The sequence below is a fragment of the Limanda limanda genome, chromosome 10 (genome assembly GCF_963576545.1).
Source record: "Limanda limanda chromosome 10, fLimLim1.1, whole genome shotgun sequence".
Lineage (NCBI taxonomy): Eukaryota > Metazoa > Chordata > Actinopteri > Pleuronectiformes > Pleuronectidae > Limanda > Limanda limanda.
In genome coordinates this window covers 308,517-334,609 of record NC_083645.1, presented here as the reverse complement: position 1 = coordinate 334,609, position 26,093 = coordinate 308,517, and the positions used below count along the sequence as shown (strand labels likewise).

Genomic DNA, 26,093 nt, shown 5'->3' with positions numbered 1-26,093 from the left:
TGACATTTGGAATGCCTATAGGTACGGGTGTACTGACCATCGCCTGGTTCAGTGGTATCAAAGCGTATTTCTGCCAATTTATCTCAATAACGGAAAGGTTACCATGTTGATCCAAAATAGACACAATATCTGGATTGCCATGACATGCAGTAGCTAATGTTAGTCTGTCTCACAGTTTTTTACTCAAACTTAAATACAAGATAACCTCTCTTAAGGCAAACCCCCTCCCAAAATAAATTGACAGCAAGAGGTGTCCTTTAAATATAGAAAACAAAAATGTATAGCACTTTGCTAAAGCAATTTGTCAAAGATCAGTCTCTTACCTGACATATATTAACTGTACTCAGGTACAAAGTAGCATAAAGCAACACCTGTTGTTTCAAACACAGTCAGCATGAAAAAATAACTACGGACACTGTTTTACTATTGTGTGCCCTTATAGAAAATTACAACTTTAGGTTATTGTCATAACCCCGGATCTCTGGGTAGCATGAGTGAGATGTCTCCCTATTGGATATGGAGACTCCCGTATTGCCAGACAAGCTTATCTCGACGACTGACCGCCAGACCCCCCTTCACTTAGAAGTGAAATCCACAGAAGAGCCAACGCTCAGGACATAGTGGGTCAGGCCAGGGGATGTGACATGCAACCTGTAGAACCTTGCAAATGTGAGGGGAGAACACCAGCTAGCTGCAGCGCAGATGTCTTTGATAGAGACTCCCTTGAACAGGGCCCAAGAGGTCGCGAGACCTCTAGTAGAGTTTGCCCGTAAACCAGTCGGAACCTGAAGGCCCTAGCTGGAGTGGGTCAACGCAATGGCGTCCACTATCCAGTGAAGAAGTCTTTGTTTGGTGATAGGTTTGCCCCAGTGGGGCTTAGCCCAGGACACAAATGACTGATCCCCTTTCCTTAAACTTCTTGTCCTCTCCACACATGTGTGTAAAGCACGCACAGTGCACAGCATGTGTAACCGCTGCTGTTCTGCAGAACCATAGGGAGGTGGCTGAAAAGCTGACCGGTCCACTGGGGAGCATGGATTAACAACCTTGGGAACAAATGCAGGATTTGGCCTCAGCGTCACCCCAAGGTTCCCCGGGTTGAACCGCACACACGCTGGATGTACAGATAAAGCGTGAAAATCACTCATGTGATCACATCACTCGAACATTTAGCTGTAGCCAAAGCCAGTAACCGAGCCACCTCAGGGATAATGTTTCCGTGTCCATGTTCTCCAATGGTTCTAATGGATGACTAGAGAGGGCTCTCACGATTAAAATTAGGTACAGGTGAATCTCCCGCACCCTGAGCAGTGTCGGGACAATCAAAGCCAGTGGTGGAAACGCGCAAAGCAGGATGCAATGCCACTCACGTGCAAATGTATCCACCTGCAACGGTGCGGTATCATCGATCAGGGGGCACTATGCGTCCCCTCGACGTGAACAGATCACGTCGAGGGGCCTAAACGTGACCAGATCTTATCTACCACAGCCGGATGAAGCTCCCTCTCCGCGTATAGAGGATTTCCCTTGGACAAAAGGTCTGCACCCAGATTCTGAATCCTGGGAACGTGGGTCGCTCTCACAGAGATGAGATGTACCTGGCCGTTGGGAATGGCCCCTCGATTCAAGTACTACTGTGAATGCAGAAGCTGACTGACTGGGGACGAGGGAAATGGGATGTTTCACCACAGGTGGGACGCTGTAGCCCCTTCTGGTGTTATGGGGAAAACACTGTGCTCTACAGCTCTGTGTTTTCTTGCTTTTGTGTTTATTGTGAACATTTGTAACCCTGCGCCCTCGGCTGTGAGCCTGGATGCGTTAGTGTTAAAACATTTTATTGACACAAACTGTGATTGCTTGTGAGACATTGATGTGGCGTTGAAAAGGGCCATATCTGAACCTTGTCTCTTCTCCTCTTGACTGGGACACACGAACTGAGCTCCACGCCCACACGTCGCCAAGAAATGACGTCGTACGGAAATGATGTCATACGGAAATGATGTAGTTAGCGGACCAATCACAGCCAAGGGCTGTCCGTAGGCTATCCGAAATATCCACGGATAGTTAGAAAAATCAGAGGTGCACGAAAAGCTCTCCGAGGCGCTCGGAGAGGGCGTTTCACGGCGGAGAGGGCGGTCCTATCTGTCCCTATCCGAAAAAACAGAGTAGCGAACTTTAGCGCCTCCCTCTCCTACATCACAGATAGGAAAAAGAAAACTGTTGAGCTTGGTGAAGTAACAGAGCTCAAATAAATACAATGATGTGTGTGTGGCCTGTGAGTTGGCAGACAGCTAAATATGAAGTTTTGAATTGTTGTTTATTTTTTTTTGTGTACTTTGTGAAGATCTTTCAAGAGCCAGGCCTCGAATTGCAGTGAGGAGGAAACGAATGGCTGACAAATCAACCAGCACCTCAGACCCAGTCACTGAGGATGACCATGAACAGGTATACACACACACCTAACCGTAGACATTTGTTTATGATGTTACACTATATTTTTAAAGTCATCAATTTATAAAGTGTCATTTATTTTATCATTAAATGTCCAGTCGGGTGAATACTTTAGTATGCACTGTACAGAGTATAAAAAACCTCAGTTACTCATAATTTTTTTTATTGTAATTACATTTTGTATTCATTTTTTGTGCAACAAAACAGGGGAGCATACCATATAGCGGTTACACTATAGATAATTTACACAGTAGACAATGAGCCGCTTTTTTCATAAAATGAAATAGAACAGAGCCATGGATATTTAAATTCAACTTAATTAAAGGATTCTTCAAGTTTTGCAGTACGTGTCTTGTAGCCATGATAAGATTCAATATACATACAAACATATATTTCAGAATTATTAATATCACTACAGTTTTCAAAATATTTTACTAGAGAAGGTCAGAGTTCAACTAAATAGAGTTTACTCTTTCACAAGAGGTAAACCAGAGCTGATACCATTGCTTATATTGTCCACCCTCATTTCAGCTATGTCTTTTCATCCAATCAGAATATGGTGTCTCCATCCCCTTTTTTTTTTTTAAATCTAGGATTCTATCTCCCACTACTGTTCCATATTTTGAATGGTATCAAAAGCAATTATGTTTGGCCTTATCTCAGACGCCTAACAATTCTTAGTATGCTTTGGAATATCCTGACAGCAGTTTCTATTTTTGACTTCAGCATGTTTAGGAGATATTAGACTGTACTTTAAAAATTGATTGCATATGTCACCACACTAGCTACTTTTGATTAATTGTGTTTTTTAACGAAGATACAACTACCCATCATGCTTTTTTAATGAGTATATTTAGTGTTTAGAGTACACCATGGAGAGAGAATATTTATGATATATCATGTGCACTTCAAACAGAGGCTGAAATGTTTGAATAGTGAGAGCTCATCTCTCATGATGAATATCTAATATTAATAAGAACAGTCCAAACACAGACTAGAATGTTTAACAAAGGTTTTCTTCCACAATTGTTTTGTTGCCAAGAAGACAAAATCGTTGGTGTAATGGTAGAACCGAAACCCAGCCAATTCCCCAATATTTTCAAATATTTTACTAAGGTACACTCCTAGATCATGTAGAAGTACTGTTATTCCCAGCTCACTTTTATACTTCCGACTTTTCTGAAATATAATTGGTGTCCAGTAATATCGGTGCAGTATTTTATATTCAATACATTTCCCCCAAACGCTTTTCTGATGTTTTTCCCTTTTTTGATACCTAATTATAATATTGATTGTAAGGTCCTTCTCAATCTCTGATAATTTTTTTAAACTGCTTTTCAAAAAACTCAGAAATCTCCAAGGGAGAATTATAGATAGCTAATTAAATTGAGAAGCTACTACCATTTCAACTATATTCACTTTAACCCAGAATGATAGCCTTAGAATTATATATTTTATTTTGCTCAATAGTGGAACATAATTTAAAGTATTTATTTCATCTAGAGTTAATAGGCACTTCATTCCACGTGGCACCCGTTTAAAATTGAACTCAAAGACTGGATTTGAATCACTGGCTTACTCCTGATTTTTTAAGTAAAAACTGTTTTCCCTCCCTGGAGGGTGGTAGTCTGTTACAGTTGGCGCTCAAAGGTACAGGCTCGAGGTAAGTGGGAACGTTTCCTGTCTGTTGCCTAAATAGTGCATCAATTGGAAAAAAAGATCATTCTTAAACATAAGTCTGACTTAGTTTTTTCTTGCTTTTCTGTTATACATGTTTGTAGAGGACATAACTTCTGCAAACCAATGTAACCTCTGTTAGTGTAACTGACATTCTGAGATGCCTTTGTTTTTGCAGATTTTATCTCTGAGAAGCAAGAACCTCGTGGGCATCACTCTAACCAACTGTGGAATCACGGAACTGGTCCTCAAGGACTGCCCCAAGATGATGTTCATTCATGGTAACACTGATATTTGATGACTCTGTGATGTTTTTTGAATTATTAATCTTATACAGGAGGGAATGGTGTGTTTGTTAAAAAAAATTCAAGTGTTCCTTTATTAAATAAAGCTCTCATGATTTTTCTAGAATAGTTCTGAGCTTAATTCACATGAATGCTTTATTCACATTAAATGAGACATGTGTTAGCGAATAAATTATAAAAATCATAAAGAATTATGCCTCGAGAAAAGAAAGATGGAATCCAAATCAAACAATGATGATCTGACACTACTTTTACTTCTTTAAAAGGAGAGCTCTATGTGCATCTCAGATTTTTCCATCCATCCGTTGGCATGTCTGAGAGCCTAGGGATACCCCTTGGCTGTGATTGGTCCGCTAACGACATCATCTCCGAACGACATCATTTCTGCAATCTCACATTTCCAGACCTCACACTTCCTGTTTCATTCCCTATATCACAATAAACCCAAACACAACTACGATTCTACGATTAATGTGAAAAGTATGTTAAGCCAGCAGAGTTGAAAAGAGTCTGTCGTGTCCGTCCGTAACGGAGTCGGAGTTGCATATTTCAGCCTTTAAGCTGTACCACAGCTGCTTCAGGAGGTCTTTCAGGCAGTATGAATAACTACTGCCACAGCTGGCACCAAGACAACAGTTCTTGAGTATTTTAATTGACAAAGGTCCATTCAGTACAGGATTCTCTGTTTACTGTGTTAATTTATGGACCCTAGAATAAAGTTCTATAAGCCCTCGCATTCACTGAGTTTTAAAAACATAACTCACAGCATTTTATCCTAAGTCTCTATGCTGAATCACTTGCTGCCCTGTCTCCTTGTGTTTCTTCCCTCTGCAGCCACCAGATGTCGAGTGTTGAAGCAGCTGAGAGTAGAAAGTGCCCCCATAGTGAACAGGTTTGACTATGCTCAATGTAAGAAGTTGGACATGGAACAGGTCCTGGATCAAATTTTGAGAATGCCTCCTGAGCGGAACCGCATCATCTATATGCGCCCTATGCATCGGGTTGGTAATCTTACAAATTTAATTAAATTGTTATAAGGGTCCCTCTGTCTCTATCCTCTTCCTACCTTTTGTCTTCCCTTGCTGGATCACTGTTATTGTCTTTCTCCCGTCTTCAGATTGACACAGTGGCATTGGAGCGTCAGCTTTTTCAGGGACCATATCCCTACCACATTGCCGTAGTGCACGAATTCAGCAACCCTCCAAACATAAGGAACAAGGTTCGCATTCGCAGCTGGATGGACACAATAGCCAACATCAGCCAGTGAGTCGTATTTCACAAATGAGTCTACCTTTGTGTCTGTGTGGCAAATATTTACCATAAACTGTGTTCTCCCTGCGTTCTCTGTCCCTTTGCGGAATTTAATCCCTGACCCTACGATATGTTTACTTTTCTAAGAGATGGCACAGTCAAATGTTTAATTGGTAGTGTTGTTTCCACATTGAAAACAGTTTTTGTCATGGTTTGACTAACACTAATTGGAATTCCCAAACTCACAATGCTTGGCATGTGTCTTCAGCACTACATTTACACACTTGCTCCATCGGGTGCACAATGGAGTTATCAATCTCCTTAACATAGTTTTTTATTGCACTATGAAAATTTCATATCATTATTATGGTGACCAAAATGATCACAGTTAGCAGTATTACTAGGGTAATGTTAAAATGTTCAAAAAGTTCTGGTGCTCAAACCGTTATATGAAGTATTCAATTTAAATAATATACCATTGATGAAAATGATAATATCATTTATTAATGACATTAATATAATGATAATGAAACAAAAATATAGCTTACACCATATTAAATTTGCGACATTCCTGTTTGGTCTAACATATCGATCCAAGAGACCTATTTGTTTGTTATGAAAAGACACATGCCATAATCGATTTTTGTACATGTCGGCCAATCGTAGTGCCGGGGCTGCCCTTTAGGGGCCGCTAGTCAGTTATTTTGCCACGGCCATTCCTTAAAACCATAAGAATATCTTCAGGGGGGGGGCTGTTGATACGAACATGTAGTTTGAGGGAGATGGAACCATGAACACGGAAGTTACAGTAATTTCGTTTCACAGCGAGTTGATGAACTTTGAATGCACGCCATTAATATGGCTTTTGACGAAAAGTCACAGTAATCTTATATATTCATTATCAATGTCTTGAGACCCATTTGATACAGTTTTACATGGTTGAGGTCAGTGGATGAGGAGAAATACATCCAAGTGTAAGACATACAAAAAAACAGACATTTCCTGTTGCCACCAGGGGGCGCTGTGATCTGAAGTCATGATTTCTGTGTAGATATCATCGGGCCGGGTCTATTGTCTTATGTGTCTAGTTTGGACTCGATTGGACCAAATATGTCCGAGATACAGAACCTCGTGTTTTGATGGCGTTTAATCAAACTTTGACGCCACACCACGGTCACACGGTGTGACGAAAAATCGATCTCTAAATCAGTTTTTAACTCCATCTTGTTGTGATGACACTCATCTGAATTTGAAGTTGATCTGATGAAAGCCCCGGGACAAGTACATCAAAGTAAAAATGTGGAATATGGCCAAAATGGCCACTAAATAGAAAATGGCAGACTTCCTTTACTTTGTTGCGTTTTCATAATGCTCCTTTGAGGCTTTTTTCTATGATTAGTCACAACACACCCGTGTCCCGATTTTGGTGGAAATAGGTTATGTGGAAACCTAGGGGCTGGGTTCCAGGGGGCGCTTTTCAGCCATTTTGCCACGCCCATTTCTTAATATTCCGGAATACGTAAAATTTCACCACTTTCTAATTTATTGCAAAGTTTAGAAACTTTTTGAGCACGTTGAAGCCCTAAAAAAGCCCATCCTTTTGTTGGGAGAAAAATATTAATAATCCTTACAGATTCAATAGGGCCTCTCCCCATTCGGTGCTCGGGCCCTAATAATCATTACAGATTCAATAGGGCCTCTCACCATTCGGTGCTCGGGCCCTAATAAAAGTGATCTCTGAGGGCCCTGATCTGTGCTTGGCCCTTGGAATCGTCCAAACTCTAATGCTTTAACAGGCTTTCACCCGTGAGGGGTCTGTTGTTTGTGACTCCCGGGTAAACACATACATCAACTTGTTTGCAAAGATGAAATTGGTTGGGGAAAAAAGAAACAGTGTTTCAAAAATTTTGTCTTCACTCAACAGCTCTGAAAAGTGCACGATTTTAAAGTGATATCTCCAAAACACCTTGAGGGAATTCTCTCACATTTGACACAAACATTCACTTGAGCTTGGATTTCATCTTGGCTGCCCAAGATCAAAGGTCAAGGTCACGGTTGCCAAATTGATTGTTTTTCTTGAATAATGAATTGATTATAGAGTGTCTGCAGTGCGGTAATTGTAGTTGTTACAATATGTTCTTTAGTGTTCCTCTCTTTGCTATTCCAAATGTTGACATTTTAATGAAACCTAGTAATCCCCCTGCTTTTTCATACGCACCCACTACCACAATTAAAACGAACTAGTTCAAAATTCAGTTCATGCAGATGAAAGTGAACAAGTTCATGGTCAAAGTTCATTTTTAAAATGTTGAAATAAGTTAAAAGTTCCAAAAATGAACATTTATTTATTCAATTCTTTTTATTGGGATGATTTAGATGACAAACTTACGATCATATGTTCAGTTATAAATCGATGGTGTTGGATCATGAATCAGTTTCGCTCAGTTTAACACCAAGTCCTGCATTTCACGTCTAGTGTTGTGCTGACCACAAAATGCTGACGAATAATTTTTCATGATGTTTAAATACAGTCTCATAAACTCTGGAGCGAATCAAACAAACACTAAGTAAACTTCATGTACTGATCAGGTCCTAATACTTGATGAGGGTTTATTAGTTAAAGTGAGAGCAAGTCAGCAGGAGAGTGGAGGATGACACAGGAAACTCCAGCACGATACAAACCAATTGCAGCTGCAGTGGCACTGATTATTGAGCAGCTGGTGACCAGAGAGAAACTCAGTTCTTTCAATGTTTCCACTCTTCTTCAACATTTTCACTAACCGGCTACTTCATGTTAATGCTCCTTTCACCTCACTGTGTGTGTCTGGGAGCACAAAAACACACACACACATCTTCGCCCACTTCTGGTATTTCACAGGATGGCCTGATACGATGATGATTTAAAAAAATGTACTAAATAGTTCAACTTTCCCCAAAAATATTTGAACGCGTTGATGCACAGCTCTGCCCCCTACACAGTAACGTTAGCAAGCAAGCTGCAGCCAGCAGCTCTGTCTCTATACTAGTCAACTTGTTTGTTTAAAGCCTAACCAATTCACAGCGAATAAAGCATACTCACAGGTTGTTATCCAGACTTTCCTGTATCGCCAGTATGTCCAGTTGGAACTACATAATTTTTCAGAACAAAATGTTTGTAAAAGTCTGCAGTGAACTAGGAGCAGTCCTTGGTGAAGTGAGGTGGACAAAATAAGGTGGGGGGATTTTTTTTAAACATATATTTATTGGTTTTATACATTTAAATCAATTTAGATACATACAAGACCCTTCCCCTAACTCAGGGGTCGGCAACCTGCGGCTCCGGAGCCGCATGCAGCTCTTTAGCCCCTCTGCAGTGGCTCCCTGTACAGTGCATGTTGCACATATTTTTCGTGAACGGTGAACTTAACGAATCAGTTTGCATACGATGAACGTGAGTGAACGTCACGTTCATTTTTTAAAACATCATCGTATCAGGCCGTCCTGAAATACCAGAAGCGGGTGAATGTGTGTGCTTGTGTGTGTGTGCGCGCTCCCAGATAGCAGACACACACACACCGGCCCAGGTGCTCCGCCCCCCCCCCCCCTCCGCTCTCTCGCTCACGCAGGGTTCACACCGGACGCTGAAGCGCAATGAAGAGCCGCGCAGCGCTAATAATATCACATACTTTTGCTGGTATCAGCCTGCAGTAAAAACGGCATTTAATCATTTTTTTCAAGCATGTACTTACTTGTAACTGCAACCGCGTCCCAACATGTGTCTTTTTTGGTGTTGTCTTTATACAACATGTGCTGAGGATCATACAGCTCACTGTACTTTTCCACTCCAATTATTAATTTAATGTCATCCATGTTGAAGCACTTCTCCGCTGTTTGCTCCGTTCAAATTACGTATTCTCCACAAGCCTATGTGGAGAATACGTAGCCGCCCCCACCCCCCTTTTTATCAATATGCCTGCTTGTGTGGCTGTAGTGGATGGGCAGAGGGGGACATTTAATAATGTGATTGGTAAAATTGGTAAAATTAAAACTCCAGGACAACAGAAGGGGAATAGAAACTGTGGGATGTATATTTGATAATTTATATAATATAAAAATATGTCATCAATATCGTTTAAAATCATTTTTCAGTGTGTTTCCTGGGGCGATACGCTAGCAGCGAGCGAAAAAAATAGACTCGACGCCGAAACGATCGATGCACGGCATCGCTTCCGCGTCCGGTGTGAACCCGGCGTCAGAGAGACAGTGGGATCAGAGCTTGTTCACGTGAAGCAACTGGTCACTGACTCACCGGCTGCTTCTTAACAATGGAAACAGTGAAAACACCGAGTTTCTCTGGTGACAGTGAATCAGCGCCACAGCTTCTGGATCCGAGCAGAAGCTGCATTTGGTTTGTACCAAGCTTCAGTTTCTGTGTCCGCCTCCGGTCTGACCTGCTCTTAGTTTTGTTTTCAAATTTCGTCAACTAAAATATGCGTCACATCCTATTACGTCCCGGCTCTCTTCCCTGCAGGTCGCTAATCTAGCGTTGCCTCTACTAACTAACCTAAACTAACCAGGGATCAATCCCAAAAAAAAAGTCTGGGAGGGAAGTAGAGAGTTTAATTCTGCGTGGACAGATTAATTTGCTTTCACTGCGAACGGTGCTGGTGTACCTGTATGCTTGATGTGTGGCGAGGAATTAGCAAACAAAAAAAAAGGTAATGTTTAAAGACATTTCCAGAGCAAGCACATAGCATCTGCTGAAAAGTACCAAGCTGGAGATGTTTCATTTATTTCTAAGTAGGCCTACCTATGTATTTTGTTCTCCTCCTCATAAGAGTTTGGTGTTTTCCTTTTTTGTAACGGGTAAAAATAGCAGTTAAATGTCAACAGTTTTTTTTATTGTCGCTCTATAATTTTATAAAAGGAAACAAACTATAGTTTTTATATATATTGTATAACTATAAATATAACTTTATAACTTGTGTTATCAAATATGTTTTGCGGCTCCAGACAGATTTAATTTGGGGGAAGAGGGACCAAAATGGCTCCTTCCATAGTAAAGGTTGCCTACCCCTGCCCTAACTGAACATATGGCAGTATAAAATTACAGTAAATAATACAAATGGCTAAGTTATAATTAAAACATAAATTCAAGAAGGACAATAAATTACAATGAGGATAATAATTTAGTTTCTGTAGCCTACTTTAAATTTTTTATTCAAGGCAAAAAAAAATGTTGCTGGTTATAATCCTACAGATGGCGCAATTCAATCTATTCGTTCATGATTTCCTTCTGGCTAGAAGCGCAGCTAGTGGACAAATTGTCCACTTCAAAAAATTAAAGAAAATAAGGATCGCACCAGTCAGTCGGTCGGTCGGTCGGTCGGTCGGTCGGTCGGTCACCGACCGTCAAGGGCTTACTTGGTTTCTTTTCCGTCTCTCCGAGGTCCAGTTGCGGTAGTCCCGAGGGATTTCACTGCCTCCACTTTTCGACTACCTAAACCGTGGTTTCAGACCTGTCTCGCCGGCTTCTCCTCACTCCTTCCTTAGTCGTACTTCCGCTTTTACCTTCTCACTACGACTCATCCTCACCCAATAAGAAGGCTTGACCACCCCCTACGTCACTATCAGGCGACCGCTATTAAACAACAAAAGTGTGGGGCGGGGGGGAAGCAACGTCACCCAAGAGCATGTTTACTAATAATCTAACCATACAAACATACCCAATCACTAGCTTTGCATAGCCTACAATGCAAACAACAGTGAAGCATTGCCTACTTTTTGTTTATTTCAAAGTTTATATTTGAAGTAAACTTTTATTAATTCTATTTAATTTACCTTTTATTTATTGCTTAAAATAGCCTAAGTGGCATACATTTCTTTATCTGTCAGTTTGTGTGCAGTTGACAGGGGCTTTAAAATAATAGGGCAAATTTTTTTTTATTTATTCTATTGGCTGCCCGGCAGTCATTAAGTTAATGTTAATATTTAGGAATTAAAACTTGGAAAGCTCTAAGTGAATTTGACTGTTGTATTTGAAGGTATGATTCAACTGTTTTCCATGGTCCAGTATTTTTTTTTTTAAATAACCGAAAGAAATCGTAATATCGAATCACAATACTTACAGAATCGCAATACCCACAGAATCGCAATACATATCGAATCGCCACCTAAGTATCACGATCTTATCGAGAGGTCCCTGCTGATTCCCTTCCCTAAAAATAATAGTTTGGGGTTACATTGTTAAAGGAGAGGGTTGAAAAACACATTTTAACCACTGACTCCCTGCTGCCTCTGATATTCAGAGGCAGCAGGCAGGACAAACTGAGAATTGTATAATTTAATACATAAAAAAAAAGCATGACGATTATAATAATAATGAACAAGTTTTATCTAATCACTATCATCTTTTATCCTGTTTTCTTCGGGAGGGCGGTGTCCTATCGCCCCCTATTGACCAGCCGCCCCTGCTTACTCATCAATTCATAATTGTTTGAAAGTAAATAAACAGAAAACTTCACTAACTTAAGATGTGGGGCGGCTCTTGCTGAGGGGTAGATTGGTCGTCCTCCAACGACCAATCTACCAACAAAGAAGGTTGGTGGTTCAATCTTCAGTCTTCCTCATCTGCATGCCGAAGTGTCCTTGGGCAAGATACTGAACCCCCTTAATTCCCCTTCTTAGATTTTAAATGCACTACTTGAAAGTCCCTTTGGATAAGGCTGTGCCAGACTAGAAACGGGGCTTGCATTATGGTGATAAGCCTTGTGCTGACGTCGACCAGATGTCGACATATCAGAAAAAAACTACTAAGATACATTTTCGCAGCTACCAGGGGAGTGTTGACCGTGGGCTAGATGAGCACTCTCTGCTGCAGACTGTTGGATCCAAACACACCCTTTACATACAGAAAAATGATATACAACAAGACTGACAAATTATATCATACACCAGTGGTTTCTGAAGTTGGGGTCGCGAGACACAGAGGGTTGCAAGATACCGTCCCAAAAACGTAAAATTTTTTAATAATTTTAAATGGTATGTTTAACACATTATTGTATAAATTGATACATAAATATGAGTTGAAATTAGTATTATAACCATGCAATTAAAAACATTTCCATCAGTTTTTTCCTTTTTTCTGTTGACCCATGAAGTTATTACGACACGCATTAGTGCAAGGAGCAAGAGTAGCAATGCCAAAAGAATGTTCTTACTAAACAAATAACAATCCCAGCCAAAGCTGCATGGAATAAATTAGCCCGTGAAATAGAAGTGCTTCTGTCAAGCGCGACTATTAACCGGCGTATCACCGATATTGGCCCAGGACATAAAGTGCCAGCTGGTTGATAGAGTTAAGAAAGGGAAATATGCCTTACAGTTAGATGAATCCACATATACAGTGCTGTGAAAAAGTATTTGCCCCCTTCCTGGTTTCTTATGTTTTTGCATATTTGTCACACTTAAATGTTTCAGATCATTAAACAAATTTTTATATTAGACAAAGATAACCCGAGTAAATATAAAATGCAGTTTTTTAATGATAATTTCATTTATTAAGGGAACAAAGCTATCCAAACCTACCTGGCCCTATGTGAAAAAGTAATTCCCCCCCATGATAAATCATGAATGAAATGTGATTAACAACATTTTTTGGAAAGCTGAATTAAATTTTACTAGCCACACCCAGGCCCTATTACTGCCAGACCTGTTGATTAAAGAAATCACTTAAATAGAACATGTCTGACAAAGTGAAGTAGGCTAAAAGATCTCAAAAACAACACATCATGCCACGATCTAAAGAAATTCAAAAACAGATGAGAAGTAATTGACATGTTTCAGTCTGGAAAGGGTTACAAAGCCATTTCTAAGGCTTTGGGACTTCAGTGAACCATGGTGAGAGCCATTATCCACATATGGAGAAGACTTGGAACAGTGGTGAACCTTCCCAGGAGTGGCTGGCCTACCAAAATAACTCCAAGAGCACATCAACGACTCCAGGAGGTCATAAAAGACCCCAGAACAACATCTGAGGAACTGCAGGCCTCACTTGCCTCAGTTACGGTCAGTGTTCGTGATTCAACAAAAAGAAAGAGACTGGGCAAAAATGGCAACCATGGGAGAGTTCAAAGGCAAAAGCCACTGCTGACCAACACAGCATTTCATAAAAACAACATCATAACAACAGTCAAACATGTTGGTGGTAGTGTGATGGCCTGGGGCTGCTTTGCAGCTTCAGGACCTGGACGACTTGCCATAATTGATGGAACCATGAATTCTGCTCTGTACCAGAAAATCCTGAAGGAGAATGTCAGGCCATTAGTTTGAGATGCTGTGGCATGACCTTAAACAAGCCGTTTATACTAAAAAACCCTACATTGTGGTTAAATTAAAACTATTCTGCAAAGAAGAGTGGGCCAAAATTCCTCCACAGCGAGGTGAAAGACTCATTGCCAGTTATCGCAAATGCCTGCTGCCGCCAAGGGTAGCACAACCAGTTATTAGGTTTAGGGGGCAATTACTTTTTCACAAAGGACCAGGTAGGTTTGGATAGCTTTTTTCCCTTAATAAATGAAATCATCATTTAAAAACTGCATTTTGTATTTACTTGGGTTAAATTTGTCTAATATTAAAATTAGTTTGGTGATCTGAATCATTTACATGTGACAAATATGTTAAAAAATCTGGAAGGGGCAAAGACTTTTTCACAGCACTGTATATCAAACTGCGCAGCTGCATGTTTACGTCAGATACGGTTTCGATGGAAAACTTAATGAGGACATGCTGTTTGCTACCCGCTGGAGGAGATATGCACAGGTGAGGACATTTTTACAAAACTAAAATAAGAAGAGGGACTATCTTGGGAAACTTGTATTGGTGTGTGTAAGGACTGGGCTGGAGCGATGCTTGGGAAAAACAAAGGAGTGAAAGCGAGTGTCTTACAAGTGGCGCCGCACGTAAATTCCACACTGTATTATTGACAGAGAATCTCTTGCAAGCGAAACACTTGAACCAGAGCTTAAACAGGTTCTTGACACTACGATAAAAATGGTCAACTACATACAAACACGTCCACTCAATATCAGTCTGGCTCTCGTGGGGAAATGTGCTGAGACACCTGTATGAGCTGCGGGACGAGGTGTTCATATGTCGGATGGAGCATGAACCCCAGCTCGCTGACCACCTCACTGACCGGTTAACAAGGCTGGACTAGTTGTGTGGAAAAACTTTTTCAGCACTGACGTACATAAAAAATAATTACAGAACGCAGTTAAACGTGGAGAATGATCTTTGATTGTCCGTCTCCAAAATAAAGCCCACCCATCTCATTAGTGAGTTTAAGAATTGTGTAGGCTAAAATAAATAACCCCTTAAATTTTTGCACATCGAAGATGAGTGAATGACAGAGTCTAGAGAGTTAGTGTACAGAGAGAAAAGGAGGGGACCCAGGACAGAACCTTGAGGGATCCCAGTAAGTGGGCAAGGTTTTGACACAGATCCTCTCCAAGTTATCCGGTAGGTACGGTCTTTGAGGTAGGATAAGAGCAGGGAGAGTGCAGAGCCTGAGATTGAGTGGCCTGCCTTAAAACCAGACTGGTAAGGATCAAGAAGGTTGTTCCAATGATGGTAGGAGGAGAGTTGGGTAAAGAAAGCACGCTTGAGTGCTTTGGAGAGAAAAGGAAGAAGAGAGACAGATCTGTAGTTGTTTAGTTCAGACGTGTTGAGGGTGGGTTTCTGTAATACACAGAAACTGCTTCATCCCTTGTCAAATCTCACCAGCTCATTAAACTTCTACCATTAAGTAGTGGGAGCCAAGTCATTTTTCGCTCCTATAGGTACTGTCAGTTAGTATTTTTTTTGGAACGCCTATGCAATCAACTACAATCCACTTAGGCTGCTCTGCAGTAAAAATACTTTTCTGATGGTTATGATGTTCAGTTGTTGCACTGTTCACATGCACAAGATGCATCTGAAGAAGGAGGATGAAAAATAGAAACAGCTCTCAGTAGAATGCTTTCTAATACAATGCCACCTTAGAGAACTTACTCTTTTCCCACTAAGTCACCACATACTGAAGCCTGTTATATCACAGCTGTGGGTTTGAACTTACATTCAAGATACATTGTTTAAACGTATTGTACCTGAGTGTGTGTGTGTGTGCATCTAATACATAGCCGGTTTCAACTTGATGTGTAATTCCTTAGGAAAGCACACATAAATTAACAGTTTTCACCATGTAGATGTAAACTAAATGCACAAGGAAGATGCATGGACACACAAGAGATGAACAGATGAGGCATGTTTGATTAAATAGCTAGTTGAGCAAAGAGATATTCATACTCACAAAATGTCCTTTTTATTTGGAGATCTGTAACAACCAATCTAATGACACGCATCATTAATGTTTCATCACTTATACATTGTTGTAGTATGAGACAAATGTGACTCTGAACATTATCTTTGTCTCCATCTTCTGATCGCTGTGTTTGTTTGTCTTTCTCCCAGAGAGTTAATTAAGTATGAGTTCTTCCCAGAGGCCACCAGGACAGAAGAAGATGTCAAGAAGTATCCCAGATACCCTTGGGGCAGGGACATCTATACACTGGAGGGTAATAGAGTCATCTCCATACACATACACCACACATTGTTTTAAAGTGCAGATTTAATTGGCAGCCACTTCACAAATTCAATGAAAACCAGCACGAAGTATCTGAGAAAGGTGTCAGAACATTTTCTGAAGCCTGTGTCTATGGTTTGAGTCCTTTTGTCAAACTTTTGTCAGATAGTTGATCCCTCTACTAGGTAGTGGTTCGTCTGGGTCCTCTCAGTCAAGATGTGAATGGCTGTTGGTACTTGTAAGTTGTAGACCCAACCTGCTATCGTGTGAGTCTTAAGGCCACAACATGCTACCCCGACTCCGTGGCGCGCGGAGGGAAGCACGGATCCCACGGACTCTTTTTCATTTATGCTTTTCCGACGACTGTCCGTGCTGAAAACAATTCACCGCCAGAATAGGAGGTGGCGCAAAGGAAGACGAGCTCGGAGAAGCCTACCTCATATTTGCGTAGAAGAAGTCCATGTTTATTTATTTACCTCCTCCCGGCTTTCCTCACACATAGTGAACGATAGCAACTATCAGAACTAAATAAAGTAAAAAAATAAAATGCTTATGTTAACGTGTCTTAGCGTTCACTTACACTTTTGTAATGTGTGTATTTTGGCCAGAGAAGACGGATGGTTTGAAAGAGCAGTTACAGAAGCCATATTTGTCCATCTAGAGAAAACATCACTGAACAGAGGAGGTGGTTTAAGGCAGAAACATTAAGCCACCTACAATTTCCCTAAGTTATCTCCCCAGACAGCTCAACACCCAACGGCACTCCAGCCTCAGTGAGCACAATTACTGCACAATCCAAAAAGGCTAAACTGTTTCCTCTGACGTCTTCTGACGTCCTCACACTGCATGGATGCGTTCTGAGAAGGCTTCAACTTCCTGTGTTTTGATTTTTACCCAGGTTGTATCTTAATTGTTATGGAACTTTTCTGGAAGCTGGTGAAGGGAGAACTCAGGAAGCAGCTGATGTCTTATGCTGAAGAGTTCAATGTAGACTTGATGCATCATGTAGACCAGAAAGTGAAACAATATACAAACGCTAACAATAGTCACCCCCAAGTCTGAAGATGTCTTCCCCAGCATCCCCATATATCATCCTCTACTTGCGTCACCCATTCTAACAGCACATCCATGAATGGCTAGAATTGGTGTCACTCTCAAAGTTACATGTAGGCGTTCGTATCCTATTGGGTAGTTAAGCCTAAAGTATGCATAATTAAATCATATTGTGTCCTCTCACCTTGCCACTGGTGAAATACGCAAAAGAGTTAAAGTTGGTGCCTCTCTGGCTAGCACATCTGAGTTAGATATGAAAGTCCCTCAACGTAGACACAACAATGCACTGTTGGTTGGCCCTTATCTATAACCATGACTCACACAATAGCAGGGTGGATCTAGTACCTAAAGGTATCAACAAACATTCACACCTTGACTCGGAGGTACCTAACAAGCTACCATATGGTGGGGGTGGGGGTCAACAACCTGATTGTTTAATAACGACTCACAGAACAGTCCCACATAGGATACATGATACATTACATTTTCATCCTCTTCCGTCTTGATTCAGAATCAGCTAGCCTTGCCCAGTATTTTTATACAAGCCACAGAGCATGATGGGATGTTGAAGGGATGTGAACTGACAAGTTGATTTTTAAAATTAAACCACCAAGCAATTCACACTCTGGAGAAATTCGAGATTCTTACTCTACAGTAATGTCTCCTGTCATTGACCAGGAATTGTGGATGGGGCTCCCTACAGCATGATAACTGACTTCCCCTGGTTGAGAACACTGAGAGCAGCTGATCCCAACAGCTATGCCCGCTATGACTTTGAAGATGATGAAAGCAGTGAGTGCAGTCAATGCATCGTTGGTCTTGTAGGCTCTCCATGTAGTAGTTCTCTAAATGTACACTCTCTTTATCATAGAATCCTTAAAATATTTTTCTATGGTTGTGTGTTGTTTGTTAGCCACCATCTATGCCCCACGGCGAAAAGGCCAGCTGTCAGCTGACATCTGCATGGAGACCATCGGGGAAGAGATCTCAGAGCGCCGACAGAGCAAACAAGGAGTATTTCAGAGAGTAGTGGTCCTCTTCCTTCATCACTGTGATACACCAGGAGAACCTGTGGATGATGATTACATCTAGACAACAGACCACACCTGTATAGGACATTATTGGGATCCATGCACTGACAGTCGTGCTGCAGGCTATGGCTTAAGCGCCGGACTGAGGAAAGATTTGGTTTTGTGAAGACACAGACTCTGTTAAATGTGGGATCTGAAGATCACTTCTGTGTCCTTACAAACTGTATTGAACATGATAACTTAGCTTCATGGATGAGGAATAACTACATTTGTTATGCACTGGGTGGTGCTGGTATCAATCGCTTTTCAGCCATTTCAGAGAAATTGATCATCGAACTGTATTATGTCATTATTTGAATAAAAAGTTTGGCTTTCAAAATGAGCCAGTTCTCCAATATAGTATTTCTCCAAATAAAGGCTTGACTCTTTGTTCTGTTCAGGCATGAGCTCAGCTGTCAGCTCTTATTTGTTTACATGCTACCACGGAGAAGACTCACAGAGACGGGCTGCCTACCTTTTTTCCACCCATGACTGATCGCCAGACACAAATGTCAAACAAACCATACTTTTTTATTAAGTTTTCCTCAGATTATTTTTCTGTCAGCTAAGATGTTGGTGGCTCTGGGTTTTTTTTAAAACCAGCAAGAACAAAAATAAATAAAAAAGGGTTATTCAGTCCAAATGGAGCTGAGAAATTAGAACATTTGTGGGTGAACTTTTAAAGGTTTCAATGAGTTTTCTTGCACGTTTGACCCATTGGATAGAGATTAGGGAACTAGATCTTATAGGCAACTCCTATCCTTTGAAAGTCATGAATTACATCTGCTCCAACATGAAGCTCACATTCTTACTCGGCCATGCAAACATAACATGTCTGACATGTCTTTAGCACATTGACATGCTGAGTTCCACTGACTAAAAGCAGTGGATCAGTTCTTGACATTTGAGCTGCTTTTTTTCAGCCTGCAAATATAAGAATAAACACATATGAATCTACCGTTAGCTTATCTGTTCAATATTATCATCGACCCAGACCATGTAGCAAAATGAGTTCTGATGTTTGAATTTTGAAATTGGATTCCAATGTTCTTTTTTATTTTAATTGTTCCTATTCCACTATTGAGACGGTTTTCAATGATGGAATTAAATCAGACAGTTTGATTTAAGCTATGTACATTATGACAGATTGAGAAGGTCCATTTCCAGCTCAGTAAACAAAACATGAACTGAAGCATCACCCTGTTGGAATGTGTTTGAAGGATTAGTAGCCCAAATGGTTCAGATTACTTTTCTTCTGGCATCAGATGAACATCTTTGTTGAAAACATAAACAGAAAGTGCAGTGTACAGGTTAAAGTCTGTACTTCTCTTTGTGTATTGACAAATGTACAGATGTCATGGTTGATGATATGCTTCCATGGTGTTCATATGTTTATAAAGGAAGAACAAGACTATTTCAGATAAATAAAATAAAATAACAAAAAATAACTTTTGCCTTTGTTGTCTTATTTCTGTATCAGAATTGAATGAAAATGTATGGAGTTATCCTAATATCATTAAAGATTTACAAATGTAGAATAACTGTGAAACCTGAGTTCCCCCTCACCAGTGGTGGAAAGTAACGAAGTAGAAATACTTTGTTACTGTACTTAAGTAGATTTTTCACATCTGTACTTTACTTGAGTATTTATTTTCCTTACGACTTTTTACTTTTACTCGTTACATTTGAACACAACTTTCTGTACTTTCTACTTCTTACATTCTCAAAACTGGCTTGTTACTTGAGCAGGGGAGGTTGGCGCAACGCGTGCCTTTACGCACGGCGCACCTCTCTCAGTCACGTGCCGCTGCCTTGGGGGATGCGCAGGTCTGGCGGCGTGTGTGCAGTCCCTAAACCATCCAATGGATAGTAGCGATGTGTGTGGGCAGGGACTTAATCAACGCATGCACATTCCCCATCCATTTATTCCCTTTAGAATTATCCAGGTGCTCATGCAGGAGCTCGGTTCAGTTCAGTCTTTATTATTCTGTCTGAAATTTGGCAGCAAACTAGACTGTGTCAAGTGAGTTTTTCCTCTTTGTACTAGCAAAGTGCATGCTAATAAAAGAGAAACTATCTTATTTTGTGTGCCTAGAACTTGGTTCCCTTTGCTGAGTTATCATAAGGGGCATTGTGTATCACTCCTGCTTTTGATGAAAGGTCCATGTTTATTGATATTTACAGAATGTTTCAGTGGTTATACTGTGGTTTATTAATGTTCTTGGGCAGACACAAGAGGCACTTGTTTATAGTTGATTCGTTGTTGGCTCTAGAAGTTCAGATGCACAAGTCCATTACTATTAGAACCTCAGCACCTAGGGTTCCAAATTTGTAAAATTATACATTATATGCATATTGTTATAATTTTTCAGTCAGTTAAAATACATCTTGAGGAGAAACATTTTGGGTTATTTTTCGTTTGTATAGGCCTACTAAGCACTTTGTAATTTTAATTGTGTTACTTGTACTTTTACTTTTGATACTTAAGTACATTTAAACACCAGATACTTTTGATACTTAAGTACATTTAATATGAGCTACTTTAAGACTTTTACTCAAGTCAGGGTGACTTTTACTTTTACCGTAGTCACTTTCAGGTAAGATATCTGTACTTTTACTCAAGTATGGCTTCCAAGTACTTTATACACCACTGCCCCTCACACATAAAAAAAAGAGCCTTCAACCACGACGGAGTATTGACTGTGGGTGCGTTCGGAAAGTCCAAATAATCTCCTTTCTTGACCACTATTCCTTGACCCCGAATCAATACGTCACAAGGTCAAGGAATGATGTGAAGGAAAGCCATGGATTTAGGAAAGGAGAAGCATGGTGCAGAGAATATCAAATTCCATTTACACTTTTAAGAACAACTTTATAACAATAGATACACACAAATTGTATGGTAGTCTGTGTTGTGAGATGTTTGATTTAATAAGTTTCCTGTCCGAAACAGAAGAATATGTCTTGAGAAAAGATGTTTTCAGTTTATACAGGGGGCACATTTGATTATCAGATTCCCACAGAAAAAACTAAGTCGATTTAGATCATGTCTGGTCAGGAAAGCAACCAGACATATGTAAGGCATAGGTTTATAATTTACCAGAAATGTTTAACAAGTAACAGGTTGCTTTCATCGCACATAACCGTTTTCTACCCCCGTCTATATGATTGGCATGGGGGTCACAGTATTATCTCTCAATTATCTTTTTACAGATTGTCTGAAGTAATCGTATCTTTTTCAATGTACTGATAAGCCTAAAGCTTATATTGTTTCATAAATTCCATCATGTTTTATATGCCAGCAGGAGGCACTATTGCACAACTTGTTTTCATTTAGTGCATCTAACAGCCACAAAGCCCACAGCCAACATCTCAGCTGTCTGATTAGTTTATTATGAAACTTTTGGAGAAGTTGTTTCTCATTTTAAACCTTACACTTGTTATTCACCAGGTGCACTGTTTTTTTTTACATCGATTTAATCTCATCTCATAGTACAGTTAGTTTTGTTTTTTTTAAATCATAGGTCCATATATCCTTTATTGGAGAGATTGTCTTTTCAGATGCCTCAAACACATTCAGAGAAAAAATCGTTACATTCCTTAAATTAATGTGCTATGTTTCCCACATGTTTTTTCGATTAAAAGTACTTGTCGTAAAACAGTCTAACAATAGAATACCACTTTCAAGCAGCACCTACCATTGACAAACAGTGCATGCCAGCCAAATACCTACAACATACCAATCTAGAGAACAGCTTATGTCGATCTGTAGTGGAATATGCAGCAGAGCCACAAGTGGCATACCATACGATTTTCATGCTGTTCGTGCAACCAAGTCGATGGAGCTGCCATCCAGAATCACCTGCTTCAAACGAGTGCTAAAAAGCTGAAGGTTGATGCCAATTGTTGAATTTTTAACAAGTCATGGAATATGTAATTTTTTCACAGAGTTTGGCGGTAAGCTGTGTTTTTTTGTTAGAGACAAGCTACTGATATCCATAAGGGGAATAACCAAAGATTTCGAAATTAAGGAGAAACTGGCTTCCATACAGTCAATGAAAGGAACAACAACTAGTAAGGATTTATTTGGCGAGGTTATTTCATGCATGCAAAAATTAGGACTACCGAGAACAGAAACTATTATCTTTGCACTGTAATATTCATCAAGAAGTGCTATGCAAGTGGCTGCTTAAACCATGTGATCGCTGTTGCTACAAAAGTTTCTCATTTCATCAGGGCAAGAGCATTAAATCACAGACAATTAATTGAACTGTTGGAGGAGCATGAGTATGAACATGCTGATCTGAGCTACCACACAGCTGTCAAGTGGCAACATCAGGTATTACATCTGAATTTAACTCACTAGTTCAAGCCCATCAGAGAATTAACACCTACCACTAAACTGGCAAAACCAAGCATCAATGTAATTTGTATCACAGAGATCATACTAGGGTAGTCAAAAAGACCATCCTACTGACAAATGCATATGTTGGTACGAGTTCTTGTCAAAGATGCAAACAGAAACACAGGATGGGCTATGTTCATTAAAGCCGCCATGTATCACATGTGAATTTACTGTGTGAAGAGTCCATATTTATGTTGAAATTTCATGTGGATTATCCAACAAACTGATGTTTTCAAATTGTGGAAAAAGTAACATGTGCATTTGTGTATAGTTAGAGATTAACTGGTTTGGTTTTATTTTCCAGCATTTCCCAATTTTGTTTTAGTTTTTTGTTTTTAACCAGAAACAGTCAAATCTGTGCAGTAACTCTTCCATTTGATTTTCTTGATATGATGATGTTTGGAGCAATTGCAAATATAATAAATGCTGAAGTAAGAGTTCACCGTATGTTTTATTTATTACAATCTAGTAATAACAATAGAGGTTATGGTATTACCAAATTAGTTTGACCCCCGGTCACAATCTGGGTTTCACTCTGGCAAAATAATTGGCCTCCCCTGATCTAAAATATACAACCGGTATATGAGCTATCAGGTCATTCCCTATACCCTACCGTTAAGGTGTTTTAAATGCCAACCTTATATAGGCATGATGTGAAAGTTTGCAGTAGCAAACAAAGAGGTGTAAGATGTTCCAGTGACATGGATATACAGAAGTACAGAGGTACATGCAGGCATATTCACCACTGGTTTATGTTAAGTTGTGAAAGTGGCGTCTGAAAATTATTCAGGGCTGAAGAAAAGACTTTTGGGGCTATAGCCCCAGATGCATAGCCAAGGGGAGATTTATTATTGAAAAAAGAAGATTGAAGATGCCATCTGAAAGAAGAATTACTATACTTTTCTACTGAGTGCCATATCTGAAACAACTGGGGCACAATCGGACCAAATCGAAGTTGACATTGCCTCACAGGCAAAGGTGCACCATTTCAATATATTATGTATATTCTCAATATATTAAGTTCAGACATAGTTTAGAGCATTATTTCAAAGGTGAACATAGTGTAACCCCTAAGTACAGTACCCGCTACCATTAACTACAATAACCCCAAACCAGTAACAGTAACCATCCCAGTCAACTTGGGCAGTGGTGTATATAGTACTTGAAAGCCATACTTGAGTGAAAGTACAGATAACTTACCTGAGAGTTACTCTGGTAAAAGTAAATGTCACCGGACAGTGTCACTGGACAGTGCTAGTACGGAGAAGAAAAAAATTACTGGATACAGTCTAGTCATGCAGCAGGCCAAATTTCAGACCGAATAATAAAGACTGAACTGAACCGAGCTCCTGCATGAGCACCTGGATAATTCTAAAGGGGATAAATGGATGGGGAATTTGTTCACGTTGATTATTTCCCTGCGCTTTGTACACACATTGCTACTACCCATTGGATGGTTTAGTGAGGTCCTCGGATCTGCAGGGTAACTTCGGGTTTAGCGTATGAGTTCCCAGTATTATGAAGCTGGTTCATTTCTTTAAAGGGTAATTACAATAATTACTTCTGCTCCATTTCGAGGTATAAGTTCAAAACCTATCATCGGAGAAAGTACAGATCCCTGGAAAAAGACTAATGGATTTACAGGATATTGACATGGACAAAAGAGTTTAAGACACGGTAAAGTAAGAAACAATAAAGAGCATCAGACACCTTTCTATTATTGTTTTTCTGTTTCAGACCATCCATCAATGGTTCCACTATTATAATTTATTATATATAATACAATATATAAATAAATATAAATACATCACAACTGTTATAGCTTCTATTGAATCCAACAAATATCCTTTGATTTCCAACATAATACCTGACAGTGTTGAAGCTTTTAAGAAAAAATAAATACTAAAGTCTCTCATGTCTTTTAAAAAACAATTATCATCTTTCATTAGACGAAAAATTTAAAAAATACCCAATAATAACAGTGGTAAAATTTCTCTGCTTATTTACAGTTTCTCTTTGGCGTTCAATTGACAGATCGAATTTCGTTTCCACCATAACCTTTGTTTGTCTGTTTTCCGGACTGGAGTGCCAGGTATCGAAGTTTCTTTTCATATAATTTGGTTCATGGTAGTGATGATTTACCGTATAATTAACGACTTTGCCTTTGTCACATAAATGCGCTTGTAGCTGTAAAGACAAACCCAGAGTTAGCTGGGACAGTCGATAACCAGCTTGTAGTACAGATTATCAGGAAGGCTGGTGTTGCCTTTCGTGAAACCAGATAATGAAAATATATCCTGGGTATGTTGAGCTTGTTTCAAAGTACTGGCTCCTGGAGCACCTGGACACCCTGACATGTGTCCCTTTTTCCTAAGATTTGTGTCCTTTTCATATGTTGTTTAAGACATTGCTCATATCTGAAGAATTAAAACTGCTCTTTTGTATTTTAGCTTTTACAAACCTTGATACTGTCTCACTCCTTTGCTTGAGATTGGGGAGCCTAATACATATTTTGTTCAGGTTTCCCCTAGACCAGAGGTCTTCAACAGGGGGTCCGCGGAGGTACTGCAGGGGGTCCGCGAAATCTTTGGTTGATCAGACAATTTTTTAAATTTTTTATAATTTTTTTTTTTTTTTTTTTCACAAATTTAATTGTCTTTCAATAGACATTAACATGCATCCAACATATTGTGAGGCTGATTTGACCCTTTGCCTGACAACCTCCATCCATCCATGATTAGATAAGTTGTGTGCTACCCATCAGGGTCCGACATCTCACTAATGTGGGAGTATGTGTGCCATCCACAGATGAGGATTCACTGTCTCTTCTACATGTATGTTAAAAATAAAAACATGAATCTGTGAATTACTTTAATAGCTCAGTGTTGTATGCAAGATGTACAGTGGGTACGGGAAGTATTCAGACCCCTATAAACATTTCACTCTTTGTTTCATTGCAGCAATTTGCAAAAATCAAAAAAGTTCATTTTATTTCTCATTAATGTACACTCAGCACCCCATCTTGAAAGAAAAAAAAAAAGAAATGTAGAAATTTTTGCAAATTCATTAAAAAAGAAAAACTAAAATATCACATGGTCATAAGTATTCAGACCTTTTGCTGTGACACTCATATTTAACTCACATGCTGTCCATTTCTTCTGATCCTCCTTGAGATGGTTCTACTCCTTCATTGGAGTCCAGCTGTGTTTAATGAAACTGATTGGACTTGATTAGGAAAGGCACACACCTGTCTATATAAGACCTTACAGCTCACAGTGCAT

General features: G+C 39.8%; 1 protein-coding gene across 1 annotated transcript in view; it reads left to right on the top strand.

Moving 5' to 3' along the window:
- Nucleotides 1-19,837, top strand: part of fbxo38 (F-box protein 38) — a 59,034-nt gene extending 39,197 nt beyond the window's left edge. The window contains exons 15-21 of the mRNA XM_061079579.1: nt 2,345-2,445; nt 4,307-4,409; nt 5,268-5,434; nt 5,551-5,696; nt 16,173-16,276; nt 18,016-18,129; nt 18,251-19,837. Coding sequence (XP_060935562.1) covers nt 2,345-2,445; nt 4,307-4,409; nt 5,268-5,434; nt 5,551-5,696; nt 16,173-16,276; nt 18,016-18,129; nt 18,251-18,429 — 914 coding nt within the window. The 3' untranslated portion in view covers nt 18,430-19,837. The remainder of the gene's footprint in view (nt 1-2,344; nt 2,446-4,306; nt 4,410-5,267; nt 5,435-5,550; nt 5,697-16,172; nt 16,277-18,015; nt 18,130-18,250) is intronic.
- Nucleotides 19,838-26,093: the final 6,256 nt, after the last annotated feature.